At 45.8% G+C, this 25,460-nt stretch overlaps 1 protein-coding gene across 1 annotated transcript in view; it reads left to right on the top strand.

Annotated features, from left to right (window-relative positions):
- The window catches only part of zbtb47b (zinc finger and BTB domain containing 47b), a 127,735-nt gene that overhangs the window by 65,187 nt on the left and 37,088 nt on the right, over positions 1–25,460 (top strand). The window contains exons 4-6 of the mRNA XM_046355390.1: positions 271–418; positions 3,961–4,076; positions 24,417–24,561. Coding sequence (XP_046211346.1) covers positions 271–418; positions 3,961–4,076; positions 24,417–24,561 — 409 coding nt within the window. The remainder of the gene's footprint in view (positions 1–270; positions 419–3,960; positions 4,077–24,416; positions 24,562–25,460) is intronic.

The raw sequence follows: 25,460 nt of genomic DNA on the forward strand, positions 1-25,460 counted from the left end.
TATTACCACCACTGCTACTACTACTACTACTACACTACTACTACTACTACTACTACTGCTGTCTACTGCACTACCAACTGTGAGAAGACTGTATGGGTTAGTGACAATTACAACAGTATTACTACAAGAACAATACTATTATACCATTACTACTATTACTGCACCACTACTACAACAATACCTCTACTACTACTACTACAGTACCACTGCACCATGCACCATTTCAACTGAATTGTGTCATCCACTGAGTTCAATGAGTGTGTGTTTCAGTGTGTAACGTGTGGCAAGGCCTTTAAGAAGCTCTGGTCTCTCCATGAGCACAACAAGATTGTTCACGGTTACGCTGAGAAGAAGTTCTGCTGTGAGATCTGTGAGAAGAAGTTCTACACCATGGCCCACGTCAGAAAGCACATGGTTGGTGAGTACCATCAGCATGGTAACATCATAGTAACGGTCTGTGAGTACTATCGGCATGGTAACATCATAGTAACGGTTTGTGAGTACTATCGGCATGGTAACATCATAGTAACGGTCTGTGAGTACCATCGGCATGGTAACATCATAGTAACGGTCTGTGAGTACTATCGGCATGGTAACATCATAGTAACGGTCTGTGAGTACTATCGGCATAGTAACATCATAGTAACGGTCTGTGAGTACTATCGTCATGGTAACATCATAGTAACGGTCTGTGAGTACTATCGGCATGGTAACATCATAGTAAAGGTCTGTGAGTACCATCAGCATGGTAACATCATAGTAACGGTCTGTGAGTACTATCGGCATGGTAACTCTGAGTACTCTGCCCAGGGCACGAATTCTGCCCACTGGTGAGTGGCAATAGGACCGCAGAAACCTGCCCACATCCTGGTTCACTCTTTCCACCTGCCCATTACTCTCAGGGTGGAAACCCGAGGTGAGGCTGATCGAGACCCCCAGACGTTCCATGAACGCCCTCCAGACTCCCGATGTGAACTGGGGACCTCGATCAGACACTATATCCTCAGGCACCCCGTAGTGCCGGAAGACGTGTGTAAACAACGACCAGGATCGTGGTGTTGCCCTGTGAGAGAGGAAGATCCGTCAGAAAATCTACCGACAGGTGTGACCAAGGCCGTTGTGGAACGGGTAAGGGATATAGCTTACCTCTGGGCAGGTGTCTAGGAGCCTTACACTGGGCCAACACCGAGCAGGAGGAAACATTACCCCTTACATCCTTAGCCAAGGTGGGCCACCAGTACTTCCCAGTTAGACAGAGCGCCGTCCGACTGATCCCCGGATGATCAGAGGAGGGTGATGTGTGGGCCCAATAGATCAACTGACAGCAGCTGGAGCGTACTGATCCCCGGATGACCAGAGGAGGGTGATGTTTGGGCCCAATAGATCAACTGGTCACGGACAGCAGATGGAATGTACTGACGCCTGACGGGACACTGGAGGGGAGCGGGCTCTGTACGTAATGCCTGACGGGACACTGGAGAGGAGTGGGCTCTGTACGTAACGCCTGACGGGACACTGGAGGGGAGCAGGCTCTGTACGTAACGCCTGACGGGACACTGGAGGCGAGCAGGCTCTGTACGTAACACCTGATTAATGTCCGCATCCAGCTCCCACGCGACCGGCGCTACCAGGCAGGAGGCCAGGAGAATGGGAGTCTGATCCAAGGGCCACTCCTCTGTGTCATACAGCCAGGACAGTGCGTCTGCCTACACCTTCTGGGAACCTGGTCTGTAGGACAGGGAAACACAAAACGGGTAAAGAACATGGCCCGCCTTGCCCGATGAGGATTCAGTCTCCTAGCTGCCCGGATGTACTCCAGGTTGTGGTGGTCAGTCCAGATGAGAAAAGGGTGTTTAGCCCCCTCAAGCCAATGTCTCCACGCCTTCAAAGCCTTAACCACAGCCAACAGCTCCCGGTCCCCCACATCATAGTTCCGCTCCGCCAGGCTGAGCTTCTTCGAAAAGAAAGCACAGGGGTGGAGCTTCGGTGGCGTGCCGAGCGCTGAGAGAGCACGGCTCCTATCCCAGCCTCGGACGCGTCCACCTCCACTATGAACGCCAAAGAGGGATCTGGATGGGCCAGCACTCTCCGCCTAGTAATTGGCAAACCCTAAAATTCGTGGTGGGAGTCGGCCAATTACGCACGGCTGCAATGCGGTCACTCTCCATCTCCAACCCTGATGTGGAAATGTGATACCCCAGGAAGGAGACGGCCGGCTGAAAGAACAGGCATTTCTCAGCCTTGACATACAGGTCATGCTCCAACAGTCGTCCAAGTACCTTGCGCACCAAGGACACATGCTCGGCGCATGTAGCGGAGTATATCAGAATGTCATCGATACACACCACTAAACCCAACCCGTGCAGTTCCCTGAAAATCTTGTCTACAAAGGATTGGAAGACTGATGCAGCATTCATCAACCCGAGGCGAGGTACTCATAATGCCCTGAGGTGGTACTAAACGCCGTCTTCCACTCGTCTCCCTCCCGGATATGCACCAGGTTGTAAGCACTCCTGGGATCCAGGTTAGTGAAGAAGCTCGCCCCGTGCATTGACTCAATCGCCATGGCGATAAGAGGTAGCAGGTAACTGTACCTCACCGTGATTTGATTGAGACCTCGATAGTCAATGCACGAGCGCAGACCTCCCTCTTTCTTATTCACAAAAAAATCAACTTGAGGAGACGGGTGAAGTGGAAGACCGAATGTACCTGTGACGCAGGGATTCAGAGACATATGTCTCCATAGCCGCCGTCTCCGCTTGCGACAGGGGACACACGTGACTTCTGGGATGTGCAGCGTCTACCAGGAGATTTATCGCATAATCCCCCGACGATGGGGTGGTAATTGAGTCGCCTTCCTTGAGTCTCGAGAGCCAAATCGGCATATTCTAGGGGAATGTGTACGGTGGAGACCTGGTCTGGACTTTCCACCGTGGTAGCACCAACGGAAACCCCTACACACCTCCCCGAGCACTCTCGTGACTACCCTGTGAGAGCCCTCTGTTGCCAGAAAATGGTGGGGTTATGACGAGCCAACCAGGGAAGGCCTAGTATCATGGGAAACACAGCAGAGTCAGTGAGGAAGAGACTGCTTATCTCCTCATGACTCCCCTGCATCTGAATGGCCAGTTAGATGGTGGCTTCCCTGATTAGCCCGGACCCAAATGGTCGACTATCCAGAGCGTGTACCAGGAAAGGTCTAACCACAGGAATAATGGGGATCCCGTTCGCCGCTCTTCCTTCGGGTGGATGGTCGAAGACTGGATGGGGACAGGGGGGAATGGGTCACTCTGGATGGGGACAGGGGGGATGGGTCAGACTGGATGGGGACAGGTAGGGGAATGGGTCAGACTGGATGGGGACGGGGGAATGGGTCAGAGTGGATGGGGATGGGGGAATGGGTCAGACTGGATGGGGACAGGGGGATGGGTCAGACTGGATGGGGACAGGGGGAATGGGACAGACTGGATGGGGACAGGGGGATGGGTCAGAGTGGATGGGGATGGGGGGAATGGGTCAGACTGGATGGGGACGGGGGGAATGGGTCAGACTGGATGTGGACAGGGGGATGGGTCAGAGTGGATGGGGATGGGGGGAATGGGTCAGACTGGATGGGGACGGCGGGGATGGGTCAGACTGGATGGGGACAGGGGGTCAGACTGGATGGGGACAGGGGGGTCAGACTGGATGGGGACAGGGGATATGGGTCAGACTGGATGGGGACAGGGGGGTCAGACTGGTTGGGGACAGGGGGGATGGGTCAGACTGGATGGGGACAGGGGGGTCAGACTGGATGGGGACGGGGGAATGTGGCAGTAGGAGTAAAGATACTGTAGTCAGTGGATATGGTCCTGTAGAGAGACATTCAATTATGTCTGATTTGTTTCCTGTGTAGATTCTAAGGACATGTCTGTAACTGGTGATAGTTCTGTCTTACTGACTGTCTGTCTGTCTGTCTAGCCCACACCAAGGACATGCCGTTCACCTGTGAGACGTGTGGGAAGTCATTCAAGCGGGGCATGTCGCTAAAGGTTCACTCTCTACAACACTCTGGAGAGAAGCCCTTCAAGTGTGAGGTTGTAAAGCCTTTCTCAAATCACCTCTACCCCTCACCCTGTACACTACATTACCCATCACCACCCTGTACACTACATTACCCATCACCCTGTACACTATATTACCCATCACCCTGTACACTACATTACCCATAACCACACTGTACATGACATTACCCATCATCACCCTGTACACTACATTACCCATCACCATGTACACTACATTAGCCATAACCACCATGTACACCACATGGCCCATAACCACCCTGTACACTACATTACCCATCACCACCCTGTACACTACATTACCCATCAGCATGTGCACTACATTACCCATCACAATGTACACTACATTACCCATAACCACCATGTACACTACATTACCCATCACCACCATGTACACTACATTACCCATCACCCTGTACACTACATTACCCATCACAATGTACACTACATTACCCATAACCACCATATACACTACATTACCCATCACCACCCTGTACACTACATTACCCATCACAATGTACACTACATTACCCATCACCATGTACACTACATTGCCCATCACCATGTACACTACATTACCCATCACAGTGTACACTACATTACCCATCACCATGTACACTACATTACCCATCACCCTGTACACTACATTACCCATAACCACCCTATACACTACATTACCCATCACCACCCTATACACTACATTACCCATCACCACCCTATACACTACATTACCCATCACCATGTACACTACATTACCCATCACCACACTGTACATGGCATTACCCATCATCACCCTGTACACTACATTACCCATCATCACCCTGTACACTCGATTACCCATCACCATGTACACTACATTACCCATAACCACCCTGTACACTACATTACCCATCACCATGTACTCTACATTACCCATCACCACACTGTACATGACATTACCCATCATCACTATGTACACTACATTACCCATCATCGCCATGTAAACTACATTACCCATCATCACCCTGTGCACTACATTACCCATCACATGCTGTACACTACATTACCCATCGCCATGTACACTACATTACCCATCATCACCATGTAAACTACATTACCCATCACCATGTACACTACATTACCCATCACCCTGTACACTATATTACCCATAACCACCGTGTACACTACATTACCCATCACTGTGTACTCTACATTACCCATCACCCTGTACACTGCATTACCCATCATCACCCTGTACACTACATTACCCATCCCGTGCTCACTACATTACCCATCCCCCTGTACACTACATTACCCATAACCACCATGTACACTACATTACCCATCACCCTGTACACTACACTATCCATCACCCTGTACACTACAGTACCCATCACCACACTATACACTACACTACCCATCACCACCCTGTACACTACACTACCCATCACCAAATCAAAATCAAATCAAATTTATTTATATAGCCCTTCGTACATCAGCTGATATCTCAAAGTGCTGTAACGGAAACCCAGCCTAAAACCCCAAACAGCAAACAATGCAGGTGTAACCACACTATACATTACCCATCACCACACTATACACTACACTACCCATCACCACACTATACTCTACACTACCCATCACCACCCTGTACACTACACTACACTACCCATCACCACACTATACACTACACTACCCATCACCACACTGTACACTATACTACCCATCACCACACTATACACTACACTACCCATCACCACACTGTACACTACACTACCCATCACCACACTATACACTACACTACCCATCACCACACTATACACTACCTATCACCACACTGTACACTATACATTACCCATCACCACACTATACACTACCCATCACCCTGTACACTATACACTACATTACCCATCACCACACTATACACTATACACTACCCATCACCCTGTACACTATACACTACATTACCCATCACCACACTATACACTACCCATCACCACACTATACACTACCCATCACCACACTATACACTACACTACCCATCACCACACTATACACTACCCATCACCACACTATACACTACCCATCACCACACTATACACTACCCATCACCACACTATACACTACCCATCACCACACTATACACTACCCATCACCACACTATACACTACCCATCACCACACTATACACTACCCATCACCACACTATGCACTATACACTACCCATCACCACACTATACACTACCCATCACCACACTATACACTATACACTACCCATCACCACACTATACACTACCCATCACCACACTATACACTACCCATCACCACACTGTCCACTACCCATCACCACACTGTACACTATACATTACCCATCACCACACTATACATTACCCATCACCACACTATACACTACCCATCACCACACTATACACTACCCATCACCACACTATACACTACCCATCACCACAATATACACTACCCATCACCACACTATACACTACCCATCACCACACTATACACTACCCATCACCACACTATACATTACCCATCACCACACTATACACTATACACTACCCATCACCACACTATACACTACCCATCACCACACTGTACACTATACACTACCCATCACCACACTATACACTATACACTACATTACCCATCACCACACTATACACTACCCATCACCACACTATACACTACCCATCACCACACTGTACACTATACACTACCCATCACCACACTATACACTACCCATCACCACACTATACACTACCCATCACCCTGTACACTATACACTACCCATCACCACACTATACACTACCCATCACCACACTATACACTACCCATCACCACACTATACACTATACACTACCCATCACCACACTATACACTACCCATCACCACACTATACACTACCCATCACCACACTATACACTACCCATCACCACACTATACACTACCCATCACCACACTATACACTACCCATCACCACACTGTACACTATACACTATACACTACCCATCACCACACTATACACTACCCATCACCACACTATACACTACCCATCACCACACTATACACTACCCATCACCACACTATACACTACCCATCACCACACTATACATTACCCATCACCACACTATACACTACCCATCACCACACTATACACTATACACTACCCATCACCACACTATACACTATACACTACCCATCACCACACTATACACTACCCATCACCACACTATACACTATACACTACCCATCACCACACTATACACTATACACTACCCATCACCACACTATACACTACCCATCACCCTGTACACTATACACTACCCATCACCACACTATACACTACCTATCACCACACTATACACTATACACTACCCATCACCCTGTACACTATACACTACCCATCACCACACTATACACTATACACTACCCATCACCACACTATACACTACCCATCACCACACTATACACTACCCATCACCACACTATACACTACCCATCAGCACACTATACACTACCCATCACCACACTGTACACTACCCATCACCACACTATACACTACCCATCACCACACTATACACTACCCATCACAACACTATACACTATACACTACCCATCACCACACTATACACTATACACTACCCATCACAACACTATACACTATACACTACCCATCACCACACTATACACTATACACTATACACCCCATCACCACACTATACACTACCCATCACCACACTATACACTACCCATCACCACACTATACACTACACCCCATCACCACACACTACCCATACCACACTATACACTACCCATCACCACACTATACACTACCCATCACCACACTATACACTATACACTACCCATCACCACACTATACACTATCACACTACACCCCATCACCACACTATACACTATACACTACCCATCACCACACTATACACTACCCATCACCACACTATACACTACCCATCACCACACTATACACTACCCATCACCACACTATACACTACCCATCACCACACTATACACTACCCATCACCACACTATACACTACCCATCACCCTGTACACTATACATTACCCATCACCACACTATACACTACCCATCACCCTGTACACTATACACTACCCATCACCACACTATACACTATACATTACCCATCACCACACTATACACTACCCATCACCACACTATACACTACCCATCACCACACTATACACTACCCATCACCACACTATACACTACCACATCACCTACACCACACTATACACTACACACCACACTATACACTACCCATCACCACACTATACACTACCCATCACCACACTATACACTACCCATCACCACACTATACACTACCCATCACACACTACACTACCCATCACCACACTATACACTACCACCCATCACCACTACCCATCACACACTATACACTACCCATCACCACACTATACACTCATCACCTGTACACTATACACTACCCATCACCCTGTACACTATACACTACCCATCACCACACTATACACTACCCATCACCACACTATACACTACCCATCACCACACTATACACACTATACAACCCATCACTGTACACTACCCATCACCACATTACCCATCACCACACTATACACTTCACCCATCACACCACACTATACACTACCCATCACCACACTATACACTACACTACCCATCACCACACTATACACTACCCATCACCACACTATACACTACATCACCACACTACCCATCACCACACTATACATTCACCTATACACCCCATCACCACACTATACACTACCCATCACCACACTATACACTACCCATCACCACACTATACACTACCCATCACCACACTATACACTACCCATCACCACACTACACTACACCACACTACCCATCACCACACTATACACTACCCATCACACACACTATACACTATACACTACCCATCACCACACTATACACTACCCATCACCCACACTATACACTACCCATCACCACACTATACACCCATACCCATCACCCCATCACCACACTATACACTACCCATCACCACACTGTACACTACCCATCACCACACTATACACTACCCATCACCACACTATACACTACCCATCACAACTACACTATACACTATACACTACCCATCACCACACACTATACACTATACACTACCCATCACAACTATACTATACACTATACACTACCCATCACCACACTATACACTATCACCACACTATACACTACCCATCACCACACTACACTACACACCACCCATCATCCACACTATACACTACCCATCACCACACTATACACTACCCATCACCACACTATACACTACCCATCACCACACTATACACTACCCATCACCACACTATACACTACCCATCACCACACTATACACTACCCATCACCACACTATACACTACCCATCACCACACTATACACTACCCATCACCACACTATACACTACCCATCACCACACTATACACTACCCATCACCACACTACACTACCCATCACCACACTATACACTCACCACACTATACACTACCCATCACCACACTATACACTACCCATCACCACACTATACACTACCCATCACCACACTATACACTACCCATCACCACACTATACACTACCCATCACCACACTATACACTACCCATCACCACTACCCATCACCACACTATACACTACCCATCACCCTGTACACTATACATTACCCATCACCACACTATACACTACCCATCACCCTGTACACTATACACTACCCATCACCACACTATACACTATACATTACCCATCACCACACTATACACTACCCATCACCACACTATACACTACCCATCACCACACTATACACTACCCATCACCACACTATACATTACCCATCACCACACTATACACTATACACTACCCATCACCACACTATACACTACCCATCACCACACTATACACTACCCATCACCACACTATACACTATACACTACCCATCACCACACTATACATTACCCATCACCACACTATACACTATACACTACCCCCATCACCACACTATACATTCACCCACTATCACCCATCACTATACACTATACACTACCCATCACCACACTATACACTACCCATCACCACACTATACACTACCCATCACCACACTATACATTACCCATCACCACACTATACATTACCCATCACCCTGTACACTATACACTACCCATCACCACACTATACACTACCCATCACCCTGTACACTATACACTACCTATCACCACACTATACACTACCCATCACAACACTATACACTACCCATCACCACACTATACACTATACACTACCCATCACCACACTATACATTACCCATCACCACACTATACATTACCCATCACCCTGTACACTATACACTACCCATCACCACACTATACACTACCCATCACCCTGTACACTATACACTACCCATCACCACACTATACACTATACATTACCCATCACCACACTATACACTACCCATCACCCTATACACTATACACTACCCATCACCACACTATACACTACCCATCACCACACTATACACTACCCATCACCACACTTTACACCATACACTACCCATCACCACACTATACACTACCCATCACCCTGTACACTATACACTACCCATCACCCTGTACACTATACACTACCCATCACCCTGTACACTATACACTACCCATCACCCTGTACACTATACACTACCCATCACCCTGTACACTATACACTACCCATCACCCTGTACACTGTACACTACCCATCACCCTGTACACTATACACTACCCATCACCCTGTACACTATACACTACCCATCACCCTGTACACTATACACTACCCATCACCACACTATACACTACCCATCACCACACTATACACTACCCATCACCCTGTACACTATACACTACCCATCACCACACTATACACTACCCATCTCCACACTATACACTATACACTACCCATCACCCTGTACACTATACACTACCCATCACCACACTATACATTACCTATCACCACACTATACACTACCCATCACCACACTATACACTACCCATCACCACACTATACACTACCCATCACCACACTATACACTACCCATCACCACATTATACACTACCCATCACCACACTATACACTACCCATCACCACACTATACACTACCCATCACCACACTATACACTACCCATCACCACACTATACACTACCCATCACCCTGTACACTATACACTACCCATCACCCTGTACACTATACACTACCCATCACCACACTATACACTACCCATCACCACACTGTACACTACCCATCACCACACTATACATTACCTATCACCACACTATACATTACCCATCACCCTGTACACTATACATTACCTATCACCACACTATACACTACCCATCACCCTGTACACTATACATTACCTATCACCACACTATACACTACGCATCACCCTGTACACTATACATTACCCATCACCACACTATACACTACCCATCACCACACTATACATTACCCATCACCACACTATACACTACCCATCACCACACTATACACTACCCATCACCACACTTTACACTATACACTACCCATCACCACACTATACACTACCCATCACCCTGTACACTATACACTACCCATCACCCTGTACACTATACACTACCCATCACCACACTATACACTACCCATCACCACACTATACACTACCTATCAACACACTGTACACTATACATTACCCATCACCACACTATACATTACCCATCACCACACTGTACACTACCCATCACCCTGTACACTACACTACCCATCACCACACTATACATTACCCATCACCCTGTACACTACACTACCCATCACCACACTGTACATTACCTATCACCACACTATACACTACCCATCACCACACTATACACTACCCATCACCACACTATACACTACCCATCACCACACTATACACTACCCATCACCCTGTACACTATACACTACCCATCACCACACTATACACTACCCATCACCACACTATACACTACCCATCACCACACTATACACTATACACTACCCATCACCACACTATACACTACCCATCACCACACTATACACTACCCATCACCACACTATACACTACCCATCTCCACACTATACACTACACTACCCATCACCACACTATACACTACCCATCACCACACTGTACATTACCCATCACCACACTATACACTACCCATCACCACACTATACACTACCCATCTCCACACTATACACTACACTACCCATCACCACACTATACACTACCCATCACCACACTGTACACTACCCATCACCACACTATACACTACATTACCCATCACCACACTATACACTACCCATCACCCTTTACACTATACACTACCCATCACCACACTGTACATTACCCATCACCACACTATACACTATACACTACCCATCACCACACTATACACTACCCATCACCACACTATATACTACCCATCACCCTGTACACTATACACTACCCATCACCACACTGTACATTACCCATCACCACACTATACACTACCCATCACCACACTATACATTACCCATCACCCTGTACACTACCCATCACCACACCATACACTATACACTACCCATCACCACACTATACACTACCCATCACCACACTATACACTACCCATCACCACACTATACACTACCCATCACCACACTGTACACTACCCATCACCACACTATACACTACCCATCACCACACTATACACTACCCATCACCACACTATACACTATACACTACCCATCACCACACTATACACTACCCATCACCACACTGTACACTACCCATCACCACACTATACACTATACACTACCCATCACCACACTATACACTACCCATCACCACACTATACACTACCCATCACCACACTATACACTACCCATCACCACACTATACACTACCCATCACCACACTATACACTACCCATCACCACACTATACACTACCCATCACCACACTATACACTATACACTACCCATCACCACACTATACACTACCCATCACCACACTATACACTACCCATCACCACACTATACACTACCCATCACCACACTATACACTATACACTACCCATCACCACACTATACACTACCCATCACCACACTATACACTACCCATCACCACACTATACACTACCCATCACCACACTATACACTACCCATCACCACACTATACATTACCCATCACCACACTATACACTACCCATCACCACACTGTACACTACCCATCACCACACTGTACACTACCCATCACCACACTATACACTACCCATCACCACACTATACACTACCCATCACCACACTATACATTACCCATCACTACACTATACACTATACACTACCCATCACCACACTGTACACTACCCATCACCACACTGTACACTACCCATCACCACACTGTACACTACCCATCACCACACTATACACTACCCATCACCACACTATACACTACCCATCACCACACTATACACTATACACTACCCATCACCACACTATACACTATACACTACCCATCACCACACTATACACTACCCATCACCACACTATACACTACCCATCACCACACTATACACTACCCATCACCACACTATACACTACCCATCACCACACTATACACTACCCATCACCACACTATACACTACATTACCCATCACCACACTATACACTATACACTACCCATCACCACACTATACACTACCCATCACCACACTATACACTATACACTACCCATCACCACACTATACACTACCCATCACCACACTATACACTATACACTACCCATCACCACACTATACACTACCCATCACCACACTATACACTATACACTACCCATCACCACACTATACACTACCCATCACCACACTATACACTACCCATCATCACACTATACACTACCTATCACCACACTATACACTATACACTACCCATCACCACACTATACATTACCCATCACCACACTATACACTACCCATCACCACACTATACACTACCCATCACCACACTATACACTACCCATCATCACACTATACACTACCCATCACCACACTATACATTACCCATCACCACACTATACACTATACACTACCCATCACCACACTATACATTACCCATCACCACACTATACACTACCCATCACCACACTGTACACTATACACTACCCATCACCACACTATACACTACCCATCACCACACTATACACTATACACTACCCATCACCACACTGTACACTATACACTACCCATCACCACACTATACACTACCCATCACCACACTATACACTACCCATCACCACACTATACACTACCCATCACCACACTATACATTACCTATCACCACACTATACACTACCCATCACCACACTATACACTACCCATCACCACACTATACACTATACACTACCCATCACCACACTATACACTACCCATCACCACACTATACACTACCCATCACCACACTATACATTACCTATCACCACACTATACACTATACACTACCCATCACCACACTATACACTACCCATCACCACACTATACACTATACACTACCCATCACCACACTATACACTATACACTACACTACCCATCACCACACTATACACTATACACTACCCATCACCACACTATACACTACCCATCACCACACTATACACTACCCATCACCACACTGTACACTACCTATCACCACACTATACACTACCCATCACCACACTATACACTACCCATCACCACACTATACACTATACACTACCCATCACCACACTATACACTACCCATCACCACACTATACACTATACACTACCCATCACCACACTATACATTACCCATCACCACACTATACATTACCCATCACCCTGTACACTATACATTACCCATCACCACACTATACATTACCCATCACCCTGTACACTACACTACCCATCACCACACTATACACTACCCATCACCACACTATACACTACCCATCACCACACTATACACTACCCATCACCACACTATACACTACCCATCACCACACTATACACTACCCATCACCACACTATACATTACCTATCACCACACTATACACTACCCATCACCACACTATACACTACCCATCACCACACTATACACTACCCATCACCACACTATACACTATACACTACCCATCACCACACTATACACTATACACTACCCATCACCCTGTACACTATACATTACCCATCACCACACTATACATTACCCATCACCACACTGTACACTACCCATCACCCTGTACACTACACTACCCATCACCACACTATACATTACCCATCACCCTGTACACTACACTACCCATCACCACACTGTACACTACACTACCCATCACCACACTATACATTACCCATCACCACACTGTACACTACCCATCACCCTGTACACTACACTACCCATCACCAAACTATACATTACCCATCACCCTGTACATTACACTACCCATCAACACACTATACACTACCCATAACCCTGTACTCTATACACTACCCATCACCACACTGTACACTACCCATCACCACACTGTACACTATACACTACATTACCCATCACCACACTATACACTATACACTACCCAACACCACACTATACACTATACACTACCCATCACCACACTATACACTACCCATCACCACACTGTACATTACCCATCACCACACTATACACTACCCATCACCACACTATACATTACCCATCACTACACTATACACTATACACTACCCATCACCCTGTACACTACTACACTACCCATCACCACACTGTACACTACCCATCACCACACTATACACTACCCATCACCACACTATACACTACCCATCACCACACTGTACACTACCTATCACCACACTATACACTATACACTACCCATCACCACACTATACACTACCCATCACCACACTATACACTATACACTACCCATCACCACACTATACATTACCCATCACCACACTATACACTACCCATCACCACACTATACATTACCCATCACTACACTATACACTATACACTACCCATCACCCTGTACACTATACACTACCCATCACCACACTGTACACTACCCATCACCACACTATACACTACCCATCACCACACTATACACTACCCATCACCACACTATACACTATACACTACCCATCACCACACTATACACTACCCATCACCACACTATACACTATACACTACCCATCACCACACTATACACTATACACTACCCATCACCACACTATACACTATACACTACCCATCACCACACTGTACATTACCTATCACCACACTATACACTACCCATCACCACACTGTACATTACCTATCACCACACTATACACTACCCATCACCACACTATACACTACCCATCACCACACTATACACTATACACTACCCATCACCACACTATACACTACCCATCACCCTGTACACTATACACTATACACTACCCATCACCCTGTACACTATACATTACCCATCACCACACTGTACACTACCCATCACCACACTATACACTACCCATCACCACACTATACACTACCCATCACCACACTATACATTACCTATCACCCTGTACACTATACACTACCCATCACCACACTATACACTACCCATCACCACACTATACACTACCCATCACCACACTATACACTACCCATCACCACACTATACACTATACACTACCCATCACCACACTATACACTATACACTACCCATCACCACACTATACACTACCCATCACCACACTATACACTATACACTACCCATCACCACACTATACACTATACACTACCCATCACCACACTATACACTATACACTACCCATCACCACACTATACACTATACACTACCCATCACCACACTATACACTATACACTACCCATCACCACACTATACACTATACACTACCCATCACCACACTGTACATTACCTATCACCACACTATACACTACCTATCACCACACTATACACTACCCATCACCACACTATACACTACCCATCACCACACTATACACTATACACTACCCATCACCACACTATACACTACCCATCACCACACTATACACTATACACTACCCATCACCACACTATACACTACCCATCACCCTGTACACTATACACTATACACTACCCATCACCACACTATACACTACCCATCACCACACTATACACTACCCATCACCCTGTACACTATACATTACCCATCACCACACTGTACACTACCCATCACCACACTATACACTACCCATCACCACACTATACACTACCCATCACCACACTATACACTACCCATCACCACACTATACACTACCCATCACCACACTATACACTATACACTACCCATCACCACACTATACACTATACACTACCCATGACCCTGTACACTATACATTACCCATCACCACACTATACATTACCCATCACCACACTGTACACTACCCATCACCCTGTACACTACACTACCCATCACCACACTATACATTACCCATCACCCTGTACACTACACTACCCATCACCACACTGTACACTACACTACCCATCACCACACTATACATTACCCATCACCACACTGTACACTACCCATCACCCTGTACACTACACTACCCATCACCAAACTATACATTACCCATCACCCTGTACATTACACTACCCATCAACACACTATACACTACCCATAACCCTGTACACTATACACTACCCATCACCACACTGTACACTACCCATCACCACACTGTACACTATACACTACATTACCCATCACCACACTATACACTATACACTACCCAACACCACACTATACACTATACACTACCCATCACCACACTATACACTACCCATCACCACACTGTACATTACCCATCACCACACTATACACTACCCATCACCACACTATACATTACCCATCACTACACTATACACTATACACTACCCATCACCCTGTACACTATACACTACCCATCACCACACTGTACACTACCCATCACCACACTATACACTACCCATCACCACACTATACACTACCCATCACCACACTGTACACTACCTATCACCACACTATACACTATACACTACCCATCACCACACTATACACTACCCATCACCACACTATACACTATACACTACCCATCACCACACTATACATTACCCATCACCACACTATACACTACCCATCACCACACTATACATTACCCATCACTACACTATACACTATACACTACCCATCACCCTGTACACTATACACTACCCATCACCACACTGTACACTACCCATCACCACACTATACACTACCCATCACCACACTATACACTACCCATCACCACACTATACACTATACACTACCCATCACCACACTATACACTACCCATCACCACACTATACACTATACACTACCCATCACCACACTATACACTATACACTACCCATCACCACACTATACACTATACACTACCCATCACCACACTGTACATTACCTATCACCACACTATACACTACCCATCACCACACTGTACATTACCTATCACCACACTATACACTACCCATCACCACACTATACACTACCCATCACCACACTATACACTATACACTACCCATCACCACACTATACACTACCCATCACCCTGTACACTATACACTATACACTACCCATCACCCTGTACACTATACATTACCCATCACCACACTGTACACTACCCATCACCACACTATACACTACCCATCACCACACTATACACTACCCATCACCACACTATACATTACCTATCACCCTGTACACTATACACTACCCATCACCACACTATACACTACACTACCCATCACCACACTATACACTACCCATCACCACACTATACACTACCCATCACCACACTATACACTACACTACCCATCACCACACTATACACTATACACTACCCATCACCACACTATACACTACCCATCACCACACTATACACTATACACTACCCATCACCACACTATACACTATACACTACCCATCACCACACTATACACTATACACTACCCATCACCACACTATACACTATACACTACCCATCACCACACTATACACTATACACTACCCATCACCACACTATACACTATACACTACCCATCCCATCACCACACACTATGTACATTACCTATCACCACACTATACACTACCTATCACCACACTATACACTACCCATCACCACACTATACACTACCCATCACCACACTATACACTATACACTACCCACTCACCACACTATACACTACCCATCACCACACTATACATTACCTATACACTATACACTACCCATCACCACACTATACACTACCCATCACCCTGTACACTATACACTATACACTACCCATCACCACACTATACACTACCCATCACCACACTATACACTACCCATCACCCTGTACACTATACATTACCCATCACCACACTGTACACTACCCATCACCACACTATACACTACCCATCACCACACTATACATCTACCCATCACCACACTATACACTACCCATCACCACACTATACACTACCCATCACCACACTATACACTACCCACACCACACTATACACTACATCACCACACTATACACTATACACTACCCATCACCACACTATACACTATACACTTCACCACATCACCATGTACACTATACATTACCCATCACCCACTGTACACTATACATTCACCCATCACCCTGTACACTATACATTACCCATCACCACACTATACACTATACACTACCCATCACCACACTATACACTACCCATCACCCTGTACACTATACATTACCCATCACCACACTATACATTACCTATCACCACACTATACACTACCCATCACCACACTATACACTACATTACCCATCACCACACTATACACTATACATTACCCATCACCACTACTATATACACTACCCATCACCACACTATACATTACCTATCACCCCATCACCACACTACACTATACATTACCCATCACCACACTATACACTACCCATCACCATATACACTACCCATCACCACACTATACACTACATCACCACACTATACACCCATCACCACACTATACACTACCCATCACCACACTATACATTACCCATCATCACCATTACTATACACTATACATTACCCATCACCACACTATACACTACCCATCACTACACTATACACTACCCATCACCACACTATACATTACCTATCACCCTATACACTATACATTACCCATCACCACACTATACACTACATTACCCATCACCACACAATACACTACCCATCACCACACTATACACTACCCATCACCACACTATACATTACCTATCACCCTGTACACTATACACTACCCATCACCACACTATACACTACCCATCACCACACTATACACTACCCATCACCACACTATACACTACCCATCACCACACTATACATTACCTATCACCCTGTACACTATACACTACCCATCACCACACTATACACTACCCATCACCACACTATACACTACCCATCACCACACTATACACTACCCATCACCACACTATACACTATACACTATACACCCCATCACCACACTATACACTATACACTACCCATCACCACACTATACACTACCCATCACCACACTATACACTATACACTACCCATCACCACACTATACACTATACACTACCCATCACCACACTATACACTATACACTACCCATCACCACACTATACACTATACACTACCCATCACCACACTATACACTATACACTACCCATCACCACACTATACACTATACACTACCCATCACCACACTGTACATTACCTATCACCACACTATACACTACCTATCACCACACTATACACTACCCATCACCACACTATACACTACCCATCACCACACTATACACTATACACTACCCATCACCACACTATACACTACCCATCACCACACTATACACTATACACTACCCATCACCACACTATACACTACCCATCACCCTGTACACTATACACTATACACTACCCATCACCACACTATACACTACCCATCACCACACTATACACTACCCATCACCCTGTACACTATACATTACCCATCACCACACTGTACACTACCCATCACCACACTATACACTACCCATCACCACACTATACACTACCCATCACCACACTATACACTACCCATCACCACACTATACACTACCCATCACCACACTATACACTACCCATCACCACACTATACACTACATTACCCATCACCACACTATACACTACATTACCCATCACCATGTACACTATACATTACCCATCACCCTGTACACTATACATTACCCATCACCCTGTACACTATACATTACCCATCACCCTGTACACTATACATTACCCATCACCCTGTACACTATACACTACCCATCACCACACTATACACTACCCATCACCCTGTACACTATACATTACCCATCACCACACTATACATTACCTATCACCACACTATACACTACCCATCACCACACTATACACTACATTACCCATCACCACACTATACACTACATTACCCATCACCACACTATACACTACCCATCACCACACTATACACTACCCATCACCACACTATACATTACCTATCACCCTATACACTATACATTACCCATCACCACACTATACACTACCCATCACCACACTATACACTACCCATCACCACACTATACATTACCTATCACCCTATACACTATACATTACCCATCACCACACTATACACTACATTACCCATCACCACACAATACACTACCCATCACCACACTATACACTATACACTACCCATCACCCTGTACACTATACACTACCTATCACCACACTATACACTACACTACCCATCACCCTGTACACTATACACTACATTACCTATCATCACACTATACACTACCCATCACCACACTATACACTACATTACCCATCACCCTGTACACTATACACTACCTATCACCACACTATACACTACACTACCCATCACCCTGTACACTATACACTACCCATCACCACACTATACACTACCCATCACCACACTATACACTACCCATCACCACACTATACACTACCCATCACCACACTATACACTACCCATCACCACACTATACACTACCCATCACCACACTATACACTATACACTACCCATCACCACACTATACACTACCCATCACCACACTATACACTACCCATCACCACACTATACACTACCCATCACCACACTATACACTACCCATCACCACACTATACACTACCCATCACCACACTATACACTACCCATCACCACACTATACACTATACACTACCCATCACCACACTATACACTACCCATCACCACACTATACACTATACACTACCCATCACCACACTATACACTATACACTACCCATCACCACACTATACACTACCCATCACCACACTATACATTACCCATCACCACACTATACACTACCCATCACCACACTATACACTACACTACCCATCACCCTGTACACTATACACTACCTATCACCACACTATACACTACCCATCACCACACTATACACTACCCATCACCACACTATACACTATACACTACCCATCACCACACTATACACTACCCATCACCACACTATACACTACCCATCACCACACTATACACTACCCATCACCACACTATACACTATACACTACCCATCACCACACTATACACTACCCATCACCACACTATACACTACCCATCACCACACTATACACTACCCATCACCACACTATACACTACCCATCACCACACTATACACTACCCATCACCACACTGTACACTACCCATCACCACACTATACACTACCCATCACCACACTATACACTACCCATCACCACACTATACACTACCCATCACCACACTATACACTACCCATCACCACACTATACACTATACACTACCCATCACCACACTATACACTACCCATCACCACACTATACACTATACACTACCCATCACCACACTATACACTACCCATCACCACACTATACACTACCCATCACCACTATCACCATCACCACACTATACACTACCCATCACCACACTATACACTATACACTACCCATCACCACACTATACATTACCCATCACCACACTATACACTACATTACCCATCACCACACTATACACTACACTACCCATCACCCTGTACACTATACACTACCTATCACCACACTATACACTACACTACCCATCACACTATACACTATACACTACCCATCACCACACTATACACTACCCATCACCACACTATACACTACCCATCACCACACTATACACTACCCATCACCACACTATACACTACCCATCACCACACTGTACACTACAGTACCCATCACCACACTATAAACTACACTACCCATAACCACACTATACATTACCCATCACCACCCTGTTCACTACAGTACTTACAGTCACACACAAATGTAATTGTGTGATCATTTGTGTCTGTGTGTGTGTGATGTGTGTGTCTGCGTGTGATGTGTGTGTGTATCTTCGTGATGTGTGTGTCTGTGTGTGTGTGTGTCTGTGTGTGTGTCTGTGTGATCTGTGTGTGTGTGTGTTTGTGTGTGTCTGTGTGTGTCTGTGTGTGTGTGTGTCTGTGTGTGTGTGTGTGTGTGTGTGTGTCTGTGGTGTGTGTGTGTGTGTCTGTGGTGTGTGTGTGTGTGTGTGTGTGTGTGGTGTGTGTGTGTGTGTGTCTGTGGTGTGTGTGTGTCTGTGGTGTGTGTGTGCGTGTGTCTGTGGTGTGTGTGTGTGTGTGTGTGTGTGTGTGTGTGTGTGTGTGTGTGTGTGTGTGTGTGTGTGTGTGTGTGTGTGTGTGTGTGTGTGTGTGTGTGTGTGTGTGTGTGTGTGTGTGTGTGTGTGTGTGTGTGTGTGTGTGTGTGTGTGTGTGTGTGTCTGTGTGTGTGCGTGTGTGTGTGTGTGTGTGTGTGTGTGTGTGTGTGTGTGTGTGTGTGTGTGTGTGTGTGTGTGTGTGTGTGTGTGTGTGTGTGTGTGTGTGTGTGTGTGTGTGTGTGTGTGTGTGTGGTGTGTGTGTGCTGTGTCTGTGTGTGTGTGTGTGATCTGTGTGTCTGTGGTGTGTGTGTGTGTGTGTGTGTGTGTGTGTGTGTGTGTGTGTGTGTGTGTGTGTGTGTGTGTGTGTGTGTGTGTGTGTGTGTGTGTGTGTGTGTGTGTGTGTGTGTGTCTGTGGTGTGTGTGTGCGTGTGTCTGTGGTGTGTGTGTGCGTGTGTCTGTGGTGTGTGTGTGTGTGTGTCTGTGGTGTGTGTGTGTGTGTGTATTCCAGAACTGTAACGAGAGGTTCCAGTATAAGTATCAGCTGCGCTCCCACATGTCCATCCACATCGGACACAAGCAGTTCATGTGCCAGTGGTGTGGCAAGGACTTCAACATGAAGCAGTACTTTGATGAACACATGAAGACACACACTGGTATGTATAGATACGCACACACATTTACGGGGAGGCAGGTAGCCTAGTGGTTAGAGCGTTGGACTCGTAACCGGAAGGTTGCAAGTTCAAACCGACAAGGTGCAAATCTGTCGATCTGCCCCTGAACAGGCTGTTAACCCACTGTTCCTAGACCAGTTAACTCAAATCAAATCAAATCAAATTGTATTTGTCACATACACAGGGTCTCGAGCTTGATGACGAGCTTGGAGGGTACTATGGTGTTGAATGCCGAGCTGTAGTCGATGAACAGTATTCTCACATAGGTATTCCTCTTGTCCAGATGGGTTAGGGCAGTGTGGTTGAGATTGCATCGTTTGTGGACCTATTTGGGCGGTAAGCAAATTGGTGTGTCTAGGGTGTCAGGTAGGGTGGAGGTGATATGGTCCTTGACTAGTCTCTCAAAGCACTTCATGATGACGGAAGTGAGTGCTACGGGGCGGTAGTCGTTTAGCTCAGTTACCTTAGCTTTCTTGGGAACAGGAACAATGGTGGCCCTCTTGAAGCATGTGGGAACAGCAGACTGGTATAGGGATTGATTGAATATGTCCGTAAACACACCGGCCAGCTGGTCTGCGCATGCTCTGAGGGCGCGGCTGGGGATGCCGTCTGGGCCTGCAGCCTTGCGAGGATTAACACGTTTAAATGTCTTACTCACCTCGGCTGCAGTGAAGGAGAGACCGCATGTTTTCGTTGCAGGCTGTGTCAGTGGCACTGTATTGTCCTCAAAGCGGGCAAAAAAGTTATTTAGTCTGCCTGGGAGCAAGACATCCTGGTCCGTGACTGGGCTGGGTTTCTTCTTGTAGTCCGTGATTGACTGTAGACCCTGCCACATGCCTCTTGTGTCTGAGCCGTTGAATTGAGATTCTACTTTGTCTCTG

This window comes from Oncorhynchus gorbuscha, linkage group LG07 (assembly GCF_021184085.1).
Source record: "Oncorhynchus gorbuscha isolate QuinsamMale2020 ecotype Even-year linkage group LG07, OgorEven_v1.0, whole genome shotgun sequence".
Lineage (NCBI taxonomy): Eukaryota > Metazoa > Chordata > Actinopteri > Salmoniformes > Salmonidae > Oncorhynchus > Oncorhynchus gorbuscha.